This window comes from Cyprinodon tularosa, unplaced genomic scaffold, assembly GCF_016077235.1.
Source record: "Cyprinodon tularosa strain WSP-4 unplaced genomic scaffold, ASM1607723v1 ctg272, whole genome shotgun sequence".
Classification (NCBI taxonomy): Eukaryota; Metazoa; Chordata; class Actinopteri; order Cyprinodontiformes; family Cyprinodontidae; genus Cyprinodon; species Cyprinodon tularosa.
This window is the reverse complement of record NW_024038977.1, coordinates 451,427-470,135: the sequence shown is the minus strand read 5'-3', so window position 1 is coordinate 470,135 and position 18,709 is coordinate 451,427. Positions and strand designations below refer to the sequence as shown.

Sequence of the window (18,709 nt, the reverse complement as noted above, 5' to 3'; positions counted from 1 at the left end):
TCACTACGGGTTATACAGCGGTACTACCTGTCTGTACCACATGGCCTGCTCCATTCCAGCCTGGCCTCTTGACTCCAGAGCTTGCAAAGAGTCTTCCTTGCCATGGTGACCCCCTTCAGACAGTTTCATCTTTAACCCCTCAGCTTGCTGGGATTTTGGGTCCTCCCCCTTTATGCTTCCAATAGACTTGGAGGTCAACTCAGAAGGCGAGTCTCTGGATTTGCTCGGCGCCTGGGGTACCTTTCCAAGATCGGACTGACTTGGGGCTTTGGAAAGGCTTGGTGGCATTGGGCTCTTTTGTTTCCACTCCTCCTTCATGGAGGCCTCTCGCTCTTTCATGACAGCGTCCGACTTCTTCTCTGCAGCTCGATGCTGCTCAGCCATCTGCCGTTGCCTTTCCTCATACTGTTGCCGGAAGGCTGGATTGGTGTTCATCAAGTGGTTATGGTAGCTTTGATCATGACTGTAGGCATATGGAGGGACGTATGCATACTGATTGTAGTAGAGAGGCTGCATGTACATGTTGGACCTCTGCTGGATGACGGAGGGCTGCTGCTGCTGTAGGCCAGCACCACTGGGGTCAGATTTCCGTTCTTCATGAACTTCAACCTTTACTTTATCCTCAGCTTGGTCATGTTCATCATCTCTTTTGATCTTAGCCTGACCTTCAGCCGCTGGTGCAGCTGGGTTTGGGCCGCCAGGACTAGGGTTGACGTAATTAGGAGAATAATAAGTGTCGTAATTGGTATAGTAAGGGGATTCTTTATTGGGTGTTTGGTTTGGAAAGAGTGCTTTTTTGACGCTTTCCCTGATGGTTTGGTCATCAGTCCTGACCTTGACACCTTCTGGTTTCCCTTCTCCATCCTCCCCAGCATCTGAAATGTCTGAATATGCTGGGCTATTGGTTTTAACTGAGGAGTTGTCTGCACCATTCTGATTTACCACATGAAGTGGTGTAAGAGGTTGTGGCATCCCACTGCCATCTATCCGACTGGCAACACCAATAGACGGACTTGGAGCATTGTCAGAAAAGCTGTAAATTTTGTCAGCCTCTGCCTTGATACTGGCCAAGCGACTCTGATGGGGGTCTGAGGAGCCATTGAGGAGACTCTCGCCCTTATTACCTTGGTCACAAGGTTCAGAGTATGGAAGCTTTGCTTCCTCTAATTTTCCACCCTTTCCTGGGGGCTTAGGGCTATCAGCGTCCTTTGCGCCATCCTTTTTCTTTTTGTCCTTCTTCTTCTTGTCTTTGGAGCTACTTGATGCTGGATCTCCAATAACTGGAGGTTTAGGCTGTGCACCTTTCATTTGGGGGCTCTTGGGGATTCCTTGCATCATTGGGGCTAGTCCTGGGGAGGGATTTTGGTTCCCAGGCGGAAAAGGATACATCTGTTGGGATCCTGGAGGCCCAGGGCCAATAGGACGTGGTGACTTCAAGTTTTTCTGGGCAATTTTATCAGTTTTTGTACCAGTGTTAGCCTTTTTTGATTTATCCGATCCTCTCTTATCGTCTATCCCGTCATTACTAGCCTCATCAGTAAGGCATGGTCCATCCTCGCAGCCATCCATCGGTGTACCTCCTGTGTCTGGATCCGTCTCAACTGTTTTCTTTTTACTCTGCTTTGAACCAAACTTCCCAGGAGAGGGGGAAGGACTCTGTGCATCAAAGTTCCTGCCCTTCGGAGTAACTGAACGAGCTGGAGACAAACATCCTTTCTGGGAGATAGTCGCCCCATTACAGTTTCCCGGTTCAGGATGGAGGGTCGAGTCCTCTCCGTATTCACTGTCTCCATCCAAGTCCAACTTTATGTCATCATCATTGTGGGCTCGGGCTTGGTGGTACTTCAGTCCATTGATGTGCTTGTATTTTTTGTTGCAGTTGGGATGTGGACAGTCAATAAGAACTGGAGATGGGCAGCCTCGATCGAGTGGAGGTGGAAGAGATTCAGTCTTAACAGAAGGGATTGGGAGACCTGCAGCACCCACGCCTCCATTGTTGGAATTTGTCCGCATGCGCTTGTTGCCTTTGGTGTCCTCTGAACTGGAGTTGGGCTCCATATCAGAGGCAGGTTTGGTCTTGCGTTTCCCAGTAGAGGAAGGGCTGGCTTTGATGTCCTCTGTGTTGCTGTTCGGAGGGGTGCGGCGCTCTGATGGCGTCTGGCTGCCCCTGCGGCCCTTGGTGTTTGAGGCAGCACGTGTCTTGTTGTTGGTGGCACCCTTGTTGTCTGACGAGTTGCTATTCTCGTTGATCGGGGTGTTGCTGTTCGGTCTCATACGTTTACCTCGGCCACGACCATTTCTCATTTCCAGATCACTTGTGGGCGATTCACAAAATCTGCAGTTTTGTTGAAAACATGTATGAGCTAGTTAGTAAGATATACATGTCAGACATTTAAAATTTTATGTTTAAAAAAGTAAAGCAAAAAATCAAACTGTCTTAATACTTTTGGTTATAATTCAAAAAAGATTTAGACATGCCTTTATTTAGAAGATTTTGTTAACTTTAACAAATTTGTAAGGAAATCTAATTTTGAGTGGTTGAGATAACCCTGCAAACCAAATCAACATTTGAGATCTAAATGTATATCCAAAGCCATGAAACAACTAAAATAAAGCTTCAAATTAAAAATAAAATAGTTTTTCAGCCTATTCTGTACCTCCTTTCAAACAAAAATCTATTTATTCATGTGACCATAAATATGACACTATAATTTATCTATTTAGATTTTTTTTTGTCAGATCATATAAAACCTTGGTGTAATGCCAAGATTATAATAGATTAGAAAATCCCTGAGTACCTGAATTCTTCTTTTGACAAAAACAAATGAGTAAAAAACGGGAGTATAAAAAATGACCAAATGCTTAATAGTGAAACTAATCTTTATTTTCCTCATTATTGTATTTATAAACAGCTATGGAAACACTGTTTCTCTACATAATCTCCTACATCTTAAAAACAAAAACAAATGAGCCTGTTAAAAATGAAAGCAAAGCAAATACCATTTGAATAAATGAGCTTTGAACATTCAAGCTCCTTTCTAATCAAAACATGAAGTCATTTAAACACTTCAAATAGCAGTGCGGGATTATCTTCCACTAACAGTAACCTAATTATCTTTCTGCACAGCAGTGAAGGTTAGCAGTCTGCAACAAAGTCAAACCCAGAGCTGCCATGACTCACGGCTTCCTCTACAAGTCTCTCTAAACAACTTTAGCCCCAGCAGGGGATGTGAATACATCCGCAGTCTGACAGCGGTGCAGGAATTTAGACTCATTACAAGCCCAAGTTTATATTCAGTCTGCTGAAAGATTTCTGAATAATTTATGGTGGGTCCTTTATGTAGTCATGCTGCAAACATTAAGACAATCTTGGTGCAAATGCACCCTAGCAAACATTATAAATTGAGCTCCACAGTAATACATTAGTGGGATAAAGCATCTACTTGTTTTCCATTAGGCCTGATTTAATCTTGATTTTTTTTTTTTTTTTTTTGATACACTTAGTTGCCAATTTGAGTTCTAGATTTCTATCTACTGTTGGTAACAGCAGGTGTTTAGTAAAGCTGTGATGTCATTTTACAGTCAATACATTTTGCATCCACAATGTTGGGGTATTTGCAGAGAAAAGACCAAATAAATACCCCCATGCTGTTGCCATGAGACTGATGTTAGAAATGGCTGCCTTTGTGATAGAAAATGCTATCCAATGTTGTGGGGGGAAAAAAAGCTCTTAGTCCAATAATTGGATTCTGCAATCTGGCTTGTTAGAGTAGCTTTCTATTTCCACTGCTGCCTCCTGAGACATCAGCTGCTTGCCAATGAATCCTGTTTCTCTAGGCTCAACATAAAGACTAACATGCACTCGGTGGTCCAGCGGCACACTGGCAACTCATTGCATTAGGGCTGTCTGTGCTCGAGCTGTTGCTGCTACAGCAGATTCATATCACATGCAATATGAAAAGGTTAAGAGGCTTTGTAGCGAGAGTTTGGATAGAGTATGCATCAGTGATTTGTGATTGTGAACCCTCTTTCACCTTGACATTTACAATTCCCGTGCACAACAGCAAATTTAATTGCATGCTAAAGCTGCTTTCTCCACTTGAAAGGAACTAAATAGGGGATGTGTCTTACCTGGGGGGAGCCCAGTCATGCCGTGTGCAGTCTAACAAGGTGCCCACATATGTCTTGTTCCTCCAGGTGACATTGACCACAAGCATGCCTGAAAGAAAGAAAACCATAAATTCACACTTTTGCAAAGCAACTATTGCGTCATAGTGGATTACAAAAACAGGCAAGCTGTAATATAGACAGTTATAGGGCAGGAAACATTGCATTGCCTTCAGACTACAAATAGAAGGGCAATAGGGATGCAGCTTGAACAAATCTTCTCTAAATGATGTCATAAGGAAGATTTATTTTTTTTAAATCTCCCCTCTAAAGCCGCAGGGGAAGGACTGCCTGATATCCCATAGATGACTTGGAAGAGACTCTGTGGCTGTCAGTATTATAAAACCTGTTAAAGATACTAGCATAGGGTCTCTCAGAGATTTTTCTAGTAGTACGGTTACAGGGAATGAGGGAAAAAATCCTTTGTGTTAAATAAAGTCATCTCCAAATGTAGGAGATTTCCCTGAAGGAAAATCACTAAGGGGGAAATATTTCTTTGTAACACTCTGCTTCACTCTGCAGCCTGAAGCCTTCATCCTCAGGGAGGGTTTGACTACAGCAGCGCTTTGAGAAATAAGCGACCAATTCAAAGCAAACGGTTCTGTTTGACGGACTGTAAATGAGTGTGCAAGAAAAGCCTGTTGACTTCCCTGGTATTGATGCAATCTGTCACACCTAGAAGCTTCTGTGTTGCCATTTGGCCAGCGTGAATTATGTAGCACTCATCGTACGCTACCCAATCTGCCCAGCACTGAGTGAGACACCTGATCTCACATTTAAAACCTCAAATTAGTTCCAGAAGATCACTTCCAACACTAAGTTTACACCTAAATAAAGGACTAGGGTTTAGTCCTAGTTCTGATTTCAACCATTTCTTTCCCTGCTGCGTTTAAAGGCTACTTTTAAAAAGAAATAAGGTTACATTTGCAACAGATTCTCTGATAAAGACACTAGTTTCAGCTCTAATGGAAAAATTTATTAATGACAAGGTTATCACAATTTATTCAGCAAAATGCATGCCGAATATTTAAGCCTGGTGTTAGGTTAATGTGTCACTAAGATATGTACAAACATATGGCGGCCTGTTTTACTACAACGTAGGAAATTTGTAACTACTATATGCTAACATCTCTGCATGGAAGAACATGGCGGACGGGCGACACCTCCTACTGGCAAGGATTGGCAGATACAGACATCTTATGAGTTGGCCTACATGAACGGATAGTGAAATACTTTTTTAAAGAAATGATTGTCACTCTATGACTCAAAGGGGCTATTCTTTAAATGCAGAATTTCTCCTGCCAATCACTAGATCAAGATGGGAACCGATCAAAGGAGAAGTAACCGAATGAAAGGTGCATTTCGAAGACGAGCCAAAAGGATCATTACTATCTGCTCCTCTGACTCTTGTTGGATGTTGTTTATTCAGTAGGATTACTAAATTGTGAAAGAACAAGACAGATGGGCCTCTTTAACTACTTATTCAAATCACAAAGGGAAGTCTCAGTACTATAAAGGGCTGGTTATACCCCCACAGCAGTGTGTCGCAGTTAGCTTGTCGCAGGTATGACGCAGATATTTTTGATTTATGACTAATTTTGAGGTGTGGTCTGCGCTGTGTTATTCCACAGAGCAAAAGGGACAATCAGGAACTAGCTGTGGGTCTAGATACGGCCGAGGTGGTGAGTAAATAGAAAAACGCACGTTTGTGAGACAATGGAGGGACATGAGGGCGAAAAAGAGCGGGGATCCAGGAGGGAAAAAGGTTGCCAGCGTTCTCGCACACCTCGCTCTTCTAGCTGGTCCAACTTTATGATTTGTTTTCCACAATGGTGTTCATACAAACAGAAGATAAAGTACCAAACAGGAAATAAGCATAGAGTAGAGCAGATGTAGATTTGACCAATCAGAGGCCTCCAGTCTGCGGACGCCTACAATTTTGAGGAATGGCAGCAGAGTGTCTGTGGAAGAGGCGGGGACACTGAGTATATAAAAGGGACCGTTGTACGATCACACTCTACAAAAAATCTGTTTGGCATTGATGGAGAAAATTTGGCAAGTTTATGTGTCCAACATAAATCTACTCAACTCTGATGCTAAACCCACATGTGTTTTTCTCACAAATATTGCATCATTTAAAGGTGAAAAAAACAGACTCTCCTGTTTATAATTACAAAGAAGCATTGTTTGAATGAAGAAATAAAATGACTGATCATAAATATCCTCAGTTTTTGAGGCCAGTCTATATATGGACAGGACATGGTTACAAGTGGCTGTGTGAAAGTGGTTTCAAATGAAGGCCCCAATTGAGGCTTTTTAGATTTTTAACCAAACGGCCTCAGAGGATTTGAGAACAACGACTGCGTGAAAACATTCAGGATTTATTGCCCACACCCTCCCTCTCGCTCCCTGGTGGTGACCTCAGCTTGCCACTTCAGCACTACAGAGAAACTGGAGGATGCAGTGAGCTAACTTATCTAATGACACAGGAATGCTGGCTGGCAGCTTCTATCCTCCAGAGCATTTTATTAGCTTAGGAAACCTCTCTCTTGCTCACCCCACTTTCTCTCCCCTCCTTCACCCTCGCCGTCATTTCCTCTCTTCAATGGTATAACCATCCCCGTCTCCCCCCCACCTCCCGTCTCCCACACACACAATTCACATTTCAGAACTCATTTTTCTCTTGCTGCCTCTGGCATAAAGCACGAGGAGCATAAGGGATTTATATATGTTTACAGCAACCTGCTGACATTTGGCTGCATGTCTCTGCCTTGAAATCTATGGCTGCAAAACATGAGCACCTGGTCAAGGCTATAACAAACAGCAAATGTGTGTTTGTGTGTGTGTGTGAGAGAGTGCGGGGTACTGGAGAGGTCCTCGAGTTCGGATTTTTGTCACATTAAAAGAACCCAGGCCCATTTTCTAAAACGCCTTCGAGAGTCCGCCCCCTAAGCTCTTGAAACACTCAAACACAAAATGGCTCTGGCAGCTGGTCGAGGCAGGGATGTAAATCAAGGCAGAGCACATGAATGACTACCCTTTCATGATGTGCAGGATATAGCCTTCCCTTTGCTCTCCAGAGAGAGGGGGTTAGAAATGATACCACGAATTGTCGAGTCTTAATGATGTTAAATTAGCCCTTTAGATTTTATGCAGTCGTTTATGCAGCCAGGCAAAATGGAGAAGAGCCACGAATGAGACTCAAATGTTTTTGTGTGATTTCTAATACATTTATCCTTGCCTGGAGTTAAAGGAGAGAATTAATACACCCAATTTGTTTGCAATCCTCTTAACAAAAAGAAAAACAGGCAATCTGTAAAAAACAATTGCATCTTATCTTACAATAACCAGTTATAAAATGTATACATCATGCCACCTTTATCTCTATTTTAAAGATGTAAAAATAAACATTTACTCTAGCATCCTGCATTTTCTAATTCCCCCCAAACATTGAGAACCTTTGAGTACCAATAATCTACCCCACTTTAAAACAATTATCCATATTCACTGTCATAATATGCAAATACAGCTTTCTGTTTGTGATTTACACCCTCCCCATATAAGGCTAGACAATATGGCCAAAGGTTATATAAACATTTTTCTTAATTTTAGTCGATAAGATTTTAATTCTTATAACAATCTACAAAAATAAAAGCCTTAGAAAGACTGCTAAGAATGACTTTAGCCATATCCTGTTTAAACTTACGATAATCAGTTTGCCACATTTATGAAATACTTCCATCATAGCATTTTACAAAATTTTACTTTCAAAAAGAAAACTAATAAAAGTAAACCTCACTCAGTAAAAAATGCTTTAGTGACAGAGTATAATGTATATTGGAATATCATAAATGTGTCGAAAAGTCAATTATTGTTTTTTTGTACACCAATAACTCCAAACTATACTTATACTTTTCCAATCGTACTGTCCTGCACTAAATACTGATTCCCTGAATTAGGCTTATTATTAGGCCTAGTAAACTAGCCCCACCCACCAGCGGCCAAAATCATGTTTGCCTGTAAGTGGTCTAGCCTTGATCAATGCCCTAGAACTGGTGGGCCAATCACTATGCAGAAATGTGTTTCGAATTTCTGGATGCAAAGCGGGCGGAGTTTTGAGGGCGGGACGACTAAGCTTCACGACGGCAACAGCTATTGAACAGTTCTCGTTTGACTCAGCTTTGGAATCAGTTTGGTAAGGATTAGACTTGGGGTTTTTCGTTGAAATGTGAGCAGGAAGAGACTAATTTACACATTTAATCTGGTTTATCAGGCTAACTATAGTTTGCAGATACACCAAAACAGCTGCCTGCTCATGGTAGATTTAAAGAGGAATGCCAAGGAAGGCTAATATATAACCAGGCAAAATCCTTCGTCATCTTTACTGTCGACAGGCAGCAGCCATGTCCCGAATTCCTCGTTTGTCATTTGTTGAGTTTAATTTTCCCATTCGCTAGCTTTTTCTCTCCCTTCTTTTACGAACATACAGCTTTACGATCAACCGGAAGCAGTTCAACGCAAACACAAGGAACCAGTTATATCTGATATAATATATCTGAAGAAATTGTTTTTATTAACTTTTTTAAAAAAAATTTAAATGCCACGATAATCCCATTTAATGAATTTTAATACCAATTAAGGCCTTAATTAAAAAAATTATAATTTAACGGCTTTTAATGACCCCTGGAAACCTCGACGTAGAAGAGCAGCCTGGATATGTACAGGAGAGAGAGAGTAATGGAAGGATACAAACTATGTAAACATAAGCTTACTTTACCAACTGCTAGCTTATAGTTAGCGGCTAGTGATTGTATATCAAAGACAGAGCAGGACCATGACAGCTAGGACGTGAAGTTGTTAGCTAGAGAGATTTTCCCTCAGGTTTTGCCTAAATGACAACAGTTTCATTAAGCGTCCAAACATCACCATCAAGGTTTTCCATCCAGTCTGAGCTGAACCTCCCTCTATCAGTGACTTTTTACTGTGTTTTTCTGAGGATTTGTGTGCTGTGTTTGGCAGCGGGTTAAGGATCCCTGCCTTGCCTCGAGATAAATCTTCTCCACAACCTCATATTGCTTGTGCTTGCTGTTGGGTTTTCCAGAGGAATTTCCCTGTTTTTCCCTCGATATAATTCATTGCCTGTAAGTGAAGCATAGCTCGCAGTGTGGAGCTGCATGAAAGCAGCTGATAAGAGGGAGGGACGGTCGGTCTCATTGAGCACTTCAACTCTAAATGGGTGGCCGGTGAATTGGCCTAACTAATTGTGACTGGTTGGAGAGAAAAAAATGTTGACATTACTGAACATCTTTTAAAAGAAAACTACATTCAGATGGAATGACAGAATATTTATGAACTCATAAAAAAGGCAGCTGTACTTTGAGAGACGTTGCTTGCTTTGGTGCCAGGTGATCGCCTTTATTTTTTTCCCCCTTCTTCCTTGTGGACAGCTTCGGTTACCAAAGCCTGGAAGGAACTCTCTAATCTCAGACTTCTGAGTCATTTCACTTTTTAGCCTCTGGCCTTTTCTGAATGATAGTGCCGCTGCCTTAACACAATGTAGGGACAACTCAATTACATTCCACGATGATTTTTTCTTTTTCTTTTTTTTAAGAGCTCTGGATTTGTTTGTTTTTTGCAGATTACACACAATAAACAGGAAGAGTTCCCGACACTAACTTCCCTCTTTAGTTCAGCAGTTACACTAAATGACTGGAAAACAAACAGCCATTTAAATTATACTCACTGACTGAGTAAAACTAATCATTTTAACTGAGAATGCTTTTATTACAGTGATCATTCTCAAAACGGTACAACTGAACACATTTTCAGTGCTGCAGTGTAAATTAAATTACAACCTGCATCACAGTGCCGCAAAACTAAATGAGCAAAAATCGTATCATGGAGGTAACATATGGAGATGTAACATATGGTAACATATTTTGACATTCTCAACATTACTGTTTTATGTACAGCATACTTAGTTGTATCAAAACAAGTACAGTTTTCCATTTCCTCAAGTGGGCACAAAATTATGCTAAGAAAATAAAAATGTCGTGTTAAGATTATATTTTTCCCATATTTTAAAGAGAGGATCCTTTGTCTCCCAAAAAATTTTTTAGGTGGTATGAAAATGTTTTCAGCCCTGGCTTCTATAAACTAGTGTTTTTTTGCTACCTGGATGGATTCTACCTCCTTTATGTGGAAATATTTAGATCAATGGCAATTAGCACATCCATCACATGATGCTGTGCATCTTTAGATAGAGACGCACCACAATCCATTGGCCTGAGGTCAAATAGAAAGTTTTCTTTTCATGGAGTTTAATCCATGCAAGTCAAATACTGTAAAGTATATTTATTTTTTCTTTATTCGGGAGGTCCATTTAAACTAAACACATTCAGTTATTTTTGGCCAACATATGCATCAACATCGATAAAATAAATTTTATTTTTTTTAATTTATTTTATTTTCCATTCTTGCAGCACAAAGAAATGTGCATTTTCTATGAGGTGTCTCTAAATTATACAGTAAGATGAATTTGAATTATGTTTTCTGCTTGAAGGTGACAAGAAAAATAGATTTCGCATTAAAAGTAAACACAGCGAACTAAATGGACAAAATGCCTCCTGTCATCTAAAACAAGTCTCTTTTGAAAACTACACTACACTAATGGCGCTATTAGAGATGGGGGAAGTCGGTAAGATTCATATGAGGAGAACTAAACTAGTTTGGTATCTTGTTTTTCTGAAGAAACAGTCTAAAACATTATAATCTTCTGGATTTTAGTCGGCAAATTCATCAACAACTCACCTACAGTTGGTTTTGGAGATGCATGAATAAAGCAGAGTTCTGATCAGTGGAGGAAGTGCCATTGTAGAACAATTCAGTTTTGAAGATCTTATTTTTTTAACGCTACAATAGTAAGCACAATTCTAAAACGCTGCAATCTTAACATATCTTTAACAACTGCAGTTTTAGATGAAGGCTCTAAAGCTGTATCTGTTATTGATATATTTCTTTAACTACTTGCATTTGAAAGTGTAAACATACACAGATTTTAAAAAAAGAATCAATTATGGGTGTTGGCAGTTTATTTCCTCATTAAAGGAGTTTAAGATGACTTGATGTGCATCTTAATTGTTTAATGTACACGTGTTTGTTTGAACCTTAATCTTGTTGACTCACTGGATTTGTATCAGGATTTAGTCTAGAAGGGGAAAAAGCAGCTGGGGTTCAAAGATCGGAAAATAAAACTTGCTCTGCGAAGCTGCATTACACTTGGGATTTGTTCTCTAGGGAAGGGTTTCAGCAGGGGGAGAGAAAAGGGAAAGGCTGATATAAAGCAAACCCAGTTCCCTGCCCTCTGCCCTCCCCCCTTATTGTGTCAGGCTTAATAGGGTCACCCAGGACAACTGAATGAGGCCTGCATTAATGAGAGGAATTGGCCTGTAATTTTAACACTCATTTCCTTTCAGTGCTGTTGAACAACAAATGGCAGCTCTATTTGGGCTCTGAACTCCAACGCGTGAGATTACTTGGATGAGAGGATAATGAAAGGCGAAAAATTAAGTCAGGAGCAGCAAGTCTGCCATGTCCCATTTTTAAACCTCCCCTCCTCCCCACTTAACGCATTTCATTAGGTTCCAGTGGGAGCAAAATATCAGGTCTTCTGCTGCTCAAATCTGTGAGGCCTGAGAGTTCACGGGCTGACCTCTGATCTCCTCCAGCTCAACAGGAATCTCCAGGGGTTAATGGCATTTTCACTGACTGACCTCTTTCAAATGCCTCAGTTATCTCTGAAAATGGCAAATCGTTCTCTGCAATAATTAGGTGCAACACTGGAGTGATATTAAATCAAAGGTTTCTATTAGTCTTTAAATACGCTGAAGACATCTTGGCATGCCTCAGAAACAACCGGAATGTGTCCACTTGTGTGAACGATTACCAGCGCATGCAATTATCACCTTTCAAAACAGGCTCAGAAACTAATGTGACAGATCAACTGTATATCCTGCTAAAGGGATTTGTTTTTCCTCAATTTCTTGCTCTCTGTACTGTGCCGAAGCTTTGCTTTTAAAGACTTGTGCGTAGATAAAAAGCAAAAGAGAACAATGAGAAAAATGGTGTCAGTATTCATCACTGGAGATAAAAGATAACTGGGTGCTGCCAAAAGCAATAACCGTAACCTTGACAAATGAAGCGTTTGAGCACCCAAGTGTCTAGCATGTTTTCATTTTACTGTGTTATTCTGCTCTGGCGGTGCATAAAGTGAAGTAGAGCTTGTCTGGTTATGTGAGTGTCAAAACACTAAGTCCTCAGGATGACCTTTAGCTTAAATGCTGGGCAGACAGCAATTTAGGACGAGCGGTATGAGTCACTTTCAGCACCGAATGTGGAAGCAATACATTGGAATGCAGTCCTGGCAGCAGTCTGTAAAAAACCCCAAAGGGGTTCAGTGCTCCAGTTTGAACACTCCTGGGTTAAGAGTTTGTGTGGTCCACCATTATAATCCTCCCTGATGCACAAGAGACTGAATGTGAATGAATGTCTTAGATTTCAGATTGGTGGTTCTTATAAAAACAAAGACGGTTAAAAAAAACAATTATAAATAAAATTTTAGAAAGTTAGCATTGCAGTAAAGCTAACATTAAAATTATGTTTCTTTACCACACTAATGAAAAGTGGAGTTATTTTACACTCCACACTTACTTGATAAGCACAGTAGAACCTAAAAGCAGTAAAGCAGCAACATTTCAGTTAGCGTCTATTTTGACAACAGTCAATAGAGCAGATCAAAACTTTCCATAAAAATTAGGAATATGGTTCTGATGCATCTATATAACGTTTCATTTCAAGGAATATAACACATTATTTCCTGGTAATCACATAACAACAAAATACATTTCAAAACAGAAGCATATAAATTCAACCTTTGCTGTGCATCAAGAGTCACTCTGTTCATTTCAGCCACCAATAATATTACCATCACTAACACTAGTGCTACTAGTAGCTAGGGCTGGGCGATATGAAGAAATCAAAAATATTTCGGCTAAACATTTAAATAATGTAATAAATAGCACCTGCGGTATCCCTCCATCTCTTAATTTTTCTCTCACTGATCGCTTCTTCAAATGACGACGCCAACGTCATCGGCTTCACAGCTGGTTTATTTAACATTTTAATTGATGTGCGGGGAGACGCTGACATGCAGGGTTTACAACATTCCTCATTTTGCAGCAGATTACTTTTTAGGTGGTGGAGTATATTTGTACTCCTACCTTTTGCAACAACGGTTTTTGGTCTTACAAATAAGCGCCTTTTGTTCGACGTCTTTGGCGTGAAATCCAAACCACTGCTGTATATTGCTCAGCTGAAACACCTGCTATCGCCATATTTTGTTTGCCGGTTGCTGTAGTGTGCGTGCGTCACGCGCAGAAAATGACCCTGTTTGGAGGACGGCTTTATGATGCATTCAAAGTGTGTGGGAAGAAATAAAACTCTCAGTGAAATAGATGCAGACGATTTAATGTCGTCATGGGAATTTGTACTCAATGGCTGCGGGAAAACTCAACATACATTAAGTACATTCAATATATCACCCACCCCTACTAGGACCTATACTACTAATAACACCATTACTGGTATTACTTCTACTACCCCTACTAGGTGTACCACTAGCACTGCTATTAGTACCACTTTTACCAAAATAATTACCACTGCTAGTACTACTACTACTATACTAATATGCTACTAATAAACTACAACTACTAATACCACCACATGTCAAAAGAAGCCCACTCAAATTTGCAATACCTCAAAGTGTCATTTTCCTATATTTTATCCATGCGTGTCTATAGATGTTTCCATTCAACTTAAATTTGCTGTTAGGTCACATGAACTCCCCCCTGAGACAATCAAGGTAATTCTTACTCAATTCTAGTAATACTATTCATATCTGAAAGACACAGTAATACCAGAGGCTTTCATTCGGTTACATCTCAAGTATTCATACCCACAAGAGAAAAGTTGTCCTTCCTGACAAGACCACAAAAAGTACAGTGTGAACTTAGCCGTTTACATTCGTGAGCAAATCTATAATATGTGATATTGAAGAAATGAAGAGTCTTTGACTCTCATTTTATTTCATAATTGCCAGGCTATGATTATTTTCTGTTCATAAAGATGCACCGACTGCAATTAATGCAATTTATCTAAACACCTTCCCTTCCCAAAAAAGGACAGATTTTAGGCTCTGAGATGAATCAAAAAAATGCAACAGATAGTTGCTGGATCTGTGTTGGGCCTGGTTGATGATTTTATTTGGATTAAAAAGCTGCAGTTGAAAAGTTCAGGCTGCCTTTTGGTTTATAAAAAGAGTAAGGTAACTGTCACTGACAGGATAACAGCCAGTGAGAAGGTCACTTCCCTTATACCACTGAGAGGAAGGAAACCGAGTATTAGCATGCTTTCCACATTGTCCCACACTATCAGCGGCATGCACCGCTCTATACCTCTAGAAAAAAAAGGAAGAAAAACAGTTTATTTAAAACAGAGCAGCACTTCCATGCATGAAATGACCAAATTATTGAATCGTTGACATTTCCCCCCAATATTTACACGCACATATTTCTTTAAATAATCGGTGCTTGAGCAGGGTGCAGTTGCTTCAAATGCCATGTGGGTGAATCTACAAGCTCTTGTTAAAACAATCCCTCTGGTGTTTTTCCTTAGAGGAGATGGTGCTGAGATTAAGAGACGGGTCTGCCAAAGGCACATTACTCAAGCTCTCCTTGACGTGTATAAGGAAAACATGATATCTTGTGACAACCACTGGCATAGCCTGCAACTCCTTCAGGCTTATGATTTATACTCTCAGACTGTTTAAGTGCTGGAAAGAGGCAGTTGTCAGCCAATAAGAATAGGAAGAAATGCTTCTTTTCTTTTTTTATGAGATTTGGGTTAATTCAGCAACCATCCAGCCAACATCACCTCTCAGACTAAATGTGTGACTAACAAAATAAGGCTCTCCCCCTCAGGAAAAATAATTTGTAACTATTATGTTTTTTTACTGTCATTTTAACTAGATTTTTTAGGTAAACAACCTTTTAGCTTGGAAATTTCCACTTTCTCTCTTGCAAAGTAAGTACTCGTAGGGGTAAATATTGGCTGAGAGTGTCTCCACAGAACATTGAAATTATCTGTGTGCAGAGAGAGGAAAGACAGCATTTTACTACTTTTGCTGGATTCTTTAGCATCTGTGCCCAACTGTTAATAAAAATTGATCATCTGTAATTGACTATTAAATTCAACTGCCTGCTGTTCATTGGTACAGTCGACAGCTACAGGCCTCCGGACTACGCTCTCTCTAATTTCAAGGACAGTTCCTCTGGCAGCTTCCCGGAGAGCGGCCATGGCTCGTCTGTAAAAACAATCTGATGAGTCACCGATATGTGGTCGGCAGTAAAGCATAGCTAGTAGCTAAAATAGAGACTTAAACATGAATTTCTTTATTCAGCACTGCGCTCAAGATTAAGGAAGTATAGAAAGGGGAAATTAAAAATCCTTCACCATATCATTAGGGGTATGATGATTTATGTAACTCATGAATCAAACTATGACCAATACTCTTTCGAGTTCAGATGTTAATACTTGGAGGGAACTGTGAAGCTGTCCAGACCTATAGATATTTTGGTGTAATTGAGCGGACTACATACTCAGATTATGTAGTGATGACATAGAGACCCACTTCATAACAGCAGACTCTGTTGTACTTGGCCAAAAAAACCAAAAACACAATAGTACATTTTATATTATTACTATTGCCCTAATTTTATATCTGTCATGCTTTACTGAAATATATTTATATAACTGTAAGCTTAAGACATTTAGAGAGGAGGAAAGGTGCAGCAAGTGTTTAAACAGTGCTGATAGGTCTCTATTATGAGAAATCAAGAACTTCTGTCTCAATGAGAATACATATATAAAAGTTTAAAAATACGAATAAATCATTATAAACATGATTGATGCTAGTTTTGGGAGAATCTTAAGCCATACATTGCTTTAGCCATGCCATCGATTGTACTTTTAAATTTTTAGGTCCATATTATGGGCACCAGTTGGGCAAGTAAGGGTATTGGAATTCCACAAACCATGTAGATAAAGATTTATTTTAAGAAAACAGTGAAAAAATTAATTCAAAATTATGTACTAGAAATAGTGTTGGTTGATGAGGCTACAGTTTTTAATTTTGTCAAATGAGTAAGGGATCCACAATTTACCTAGCCTGATAAACCAGACTAAATGAGAAATCAAATGTATAATTTAGTCTGGCACCGATGAATGAGACATCAGAAGATTGTTGATGAGAACAACCCGTTGTTTTTCAAACCATGTCTGTGCCCATTGGCCAACACTCCGACCAATGAGCACAACTGACTGTGACGTAGGAAGCGCGACAGAAAGCTGGTGGGAGAGTGTAAACAAACAGCCTGTCGGTAAAACGAAGAATATGTCCTTCTTAAAAATGAATGAGCATAAAGCTTCTTCTTGCTCATGTTTTAGCAAAAACCTCAAATCTAATCCTTCCAGAACTAATTCCAAAGCTGAGTCAAATGAGAACTGTTCAACAGTTGTTGCCATCTTCCTTGTTTTGCTTTCTCCAGCGTTGCGCATCTCAAAACCCCACCCACTTTGCATGCAAAAATTCAAAACACATCTCTGCATTGTGATTGGCCCATCAGTTCTAGGGCCTGGGGCATTGATCGAGGCTAGACCACTCGCAGGCAAAAATGATTTTGGCCCCTGGTAGCCGGGGCTAGTTTACTAGGCTACAATTTACCGACTGCTACAAAAAAAGTCTTTAACCAGTGTAATCCAAAAGTCTAGTTTTCTTAAACACATATTTTACTCCATTAATCTCAAGTCAGGACTATTCTTATGGTTTGTTTCACAGAGCAGAAAGTACTACTTGAATATAAGCAGGTTCTGCGTAGTGACACTAACTTAAGAGAAATTGCTGCTCGGTTATTGTTTGTTGTCAGAGTCTGAGAGAAAGTAGAGGGCAAGGCTGTGGATGGCAACACAAATCACTGAGTAAATGCAGGCTTATGCTCGACACATCTATGCTGTAATGAGACACACTTGAAATAGGCCAGTGACCTTTGCAGCATATATACTCTGTGCAGCTTTTTCTCCACTGCAGCTAATATTCTGCTAGACTCTAAGGGACAATGTAGGGCACAGAAAGCAAGCTTACAACACCACACTACATGTATAAATAGAAAATACAGTTGTTTAACATTTTAATGCCTCCTAGTGTCAGTCAAGTGTGACAATTTCTTTACAAGTGTTCAAAACAAAATGTTGGTTAAGTAGGCATTTATGGGCCAAATCACTAGATGTCTGCCATGTGTTATATTTGTGAACCCCCATCAGATGAGCTCTAGCTGGTCCATCATCTTTTACAACACATATCTCTCCAACTGGTGTTGCGTTTGAGGCACTGCTCAGGAATAAACTATTGGAAAAGCATGAAAGGAAAGAAAATGTGCCACACTGAAACAAGCTGAGTAGAGATGAGTGGGAATGAGCCATATGTTTTATATTTATATTGGATCCGTTTTTTTCCACCTCACTCTAGGTATTTTAATTGTTAAAACAAAAAGGGGTGGTTATTTTTTTTATTTTATTATAATTTTCTACAAAGAAATTACAGTTTCAAATACTTCAAACTGTGTTTTAATCATATGTGACAGGCCTTGGTAAGACTATCAACAAGGCTACTTGGTGTTGTTTATATTTATTTACATATTCTGGAAGAGCTGAGTCTAAGCAAATTATATAAATAAAAATAAATAAATATAAATAAAAAAATCTGAATATCTGAGATTTAAATGTTGGCCCTCTGTATGGTAAATTAAGGAGAAATCAGCCTTCAAACCTTTCTTAGATCAAGCATGGAGCCAGCATTGCACTAACAAAGGCTTGGCATTTGAATAACTTTGTATAGCTCTCTGCAACACCTCCCCCAGCAGTCCTTGTCAACAGAGGATTCATGTCCACAAACTGCACTATTTCTCTATGTTAAGGCAATCTAAAGTACTGCAACACAATATTTGTGTTACATCTGCACACTGACCAACCATTTTTTCAGTTGTCCAAAAAAACTGTAAAAGATTTAACAGTATTATTATGTATAAACAAACTCATTGAAAAACTTAAAAATTTGACATTTGAAAATCTGGTAAATGTCAGTCAGTTTATAGGATCCTTGCCTTTATTTTCTACCGTGATGCAGCACATAAGCACAACTGGAACTGCCTTTTATCCAGTCCTATCTGCATAAGTAGTCATGTGCTTATCTAAAACAGGCAGATTATTGGCCAACGTACAATTCAAAAGCCTGTGCCTTGCCAAACAAAGCTGCTATATAAACTAGCTAAGGATCTGCCCCTTCCCAGATATGCAGAAATGGCCGGGTGATTTGCAATTTGTTTCTTTTTTTCATGCTACACCCAAATCGTCTTTATTCCGGTTTTTAAGC

The 18,709-nt window shown here is 39.8% G+C and overlaps 1 protein-coding gene across 2 annotated transcripts in view; it reads right to left on the bottom strand.

The window, feature by feature from the left end:
- The window catches only part of LOC119786459 (zinc finger protein 609-like), a 107,670-nt gene that overhangs the window by 8,350 nt on the left and 80,611 nt on the right, over window positions 1-18,709 (bottom strand). For both annotated transcript variants that reach the window (XM_038289828.1, XM_038289827.1), the window contains exons 4-5: window positions 4,132-4,219; window positions 28-2,335 (exon numbers count right to left, since the gene is read on the bottom strand). In XM_038289828.1, the coding sequence (XP_038145756.1) occupies window positions 28-2,335; window positions 4,132-4,219 (2,396 nt within the window). The remainder of the gene's footprint in view (window positions 1-27; window positions 2,336-4,131; window positions 4,220-18,709) is intronic.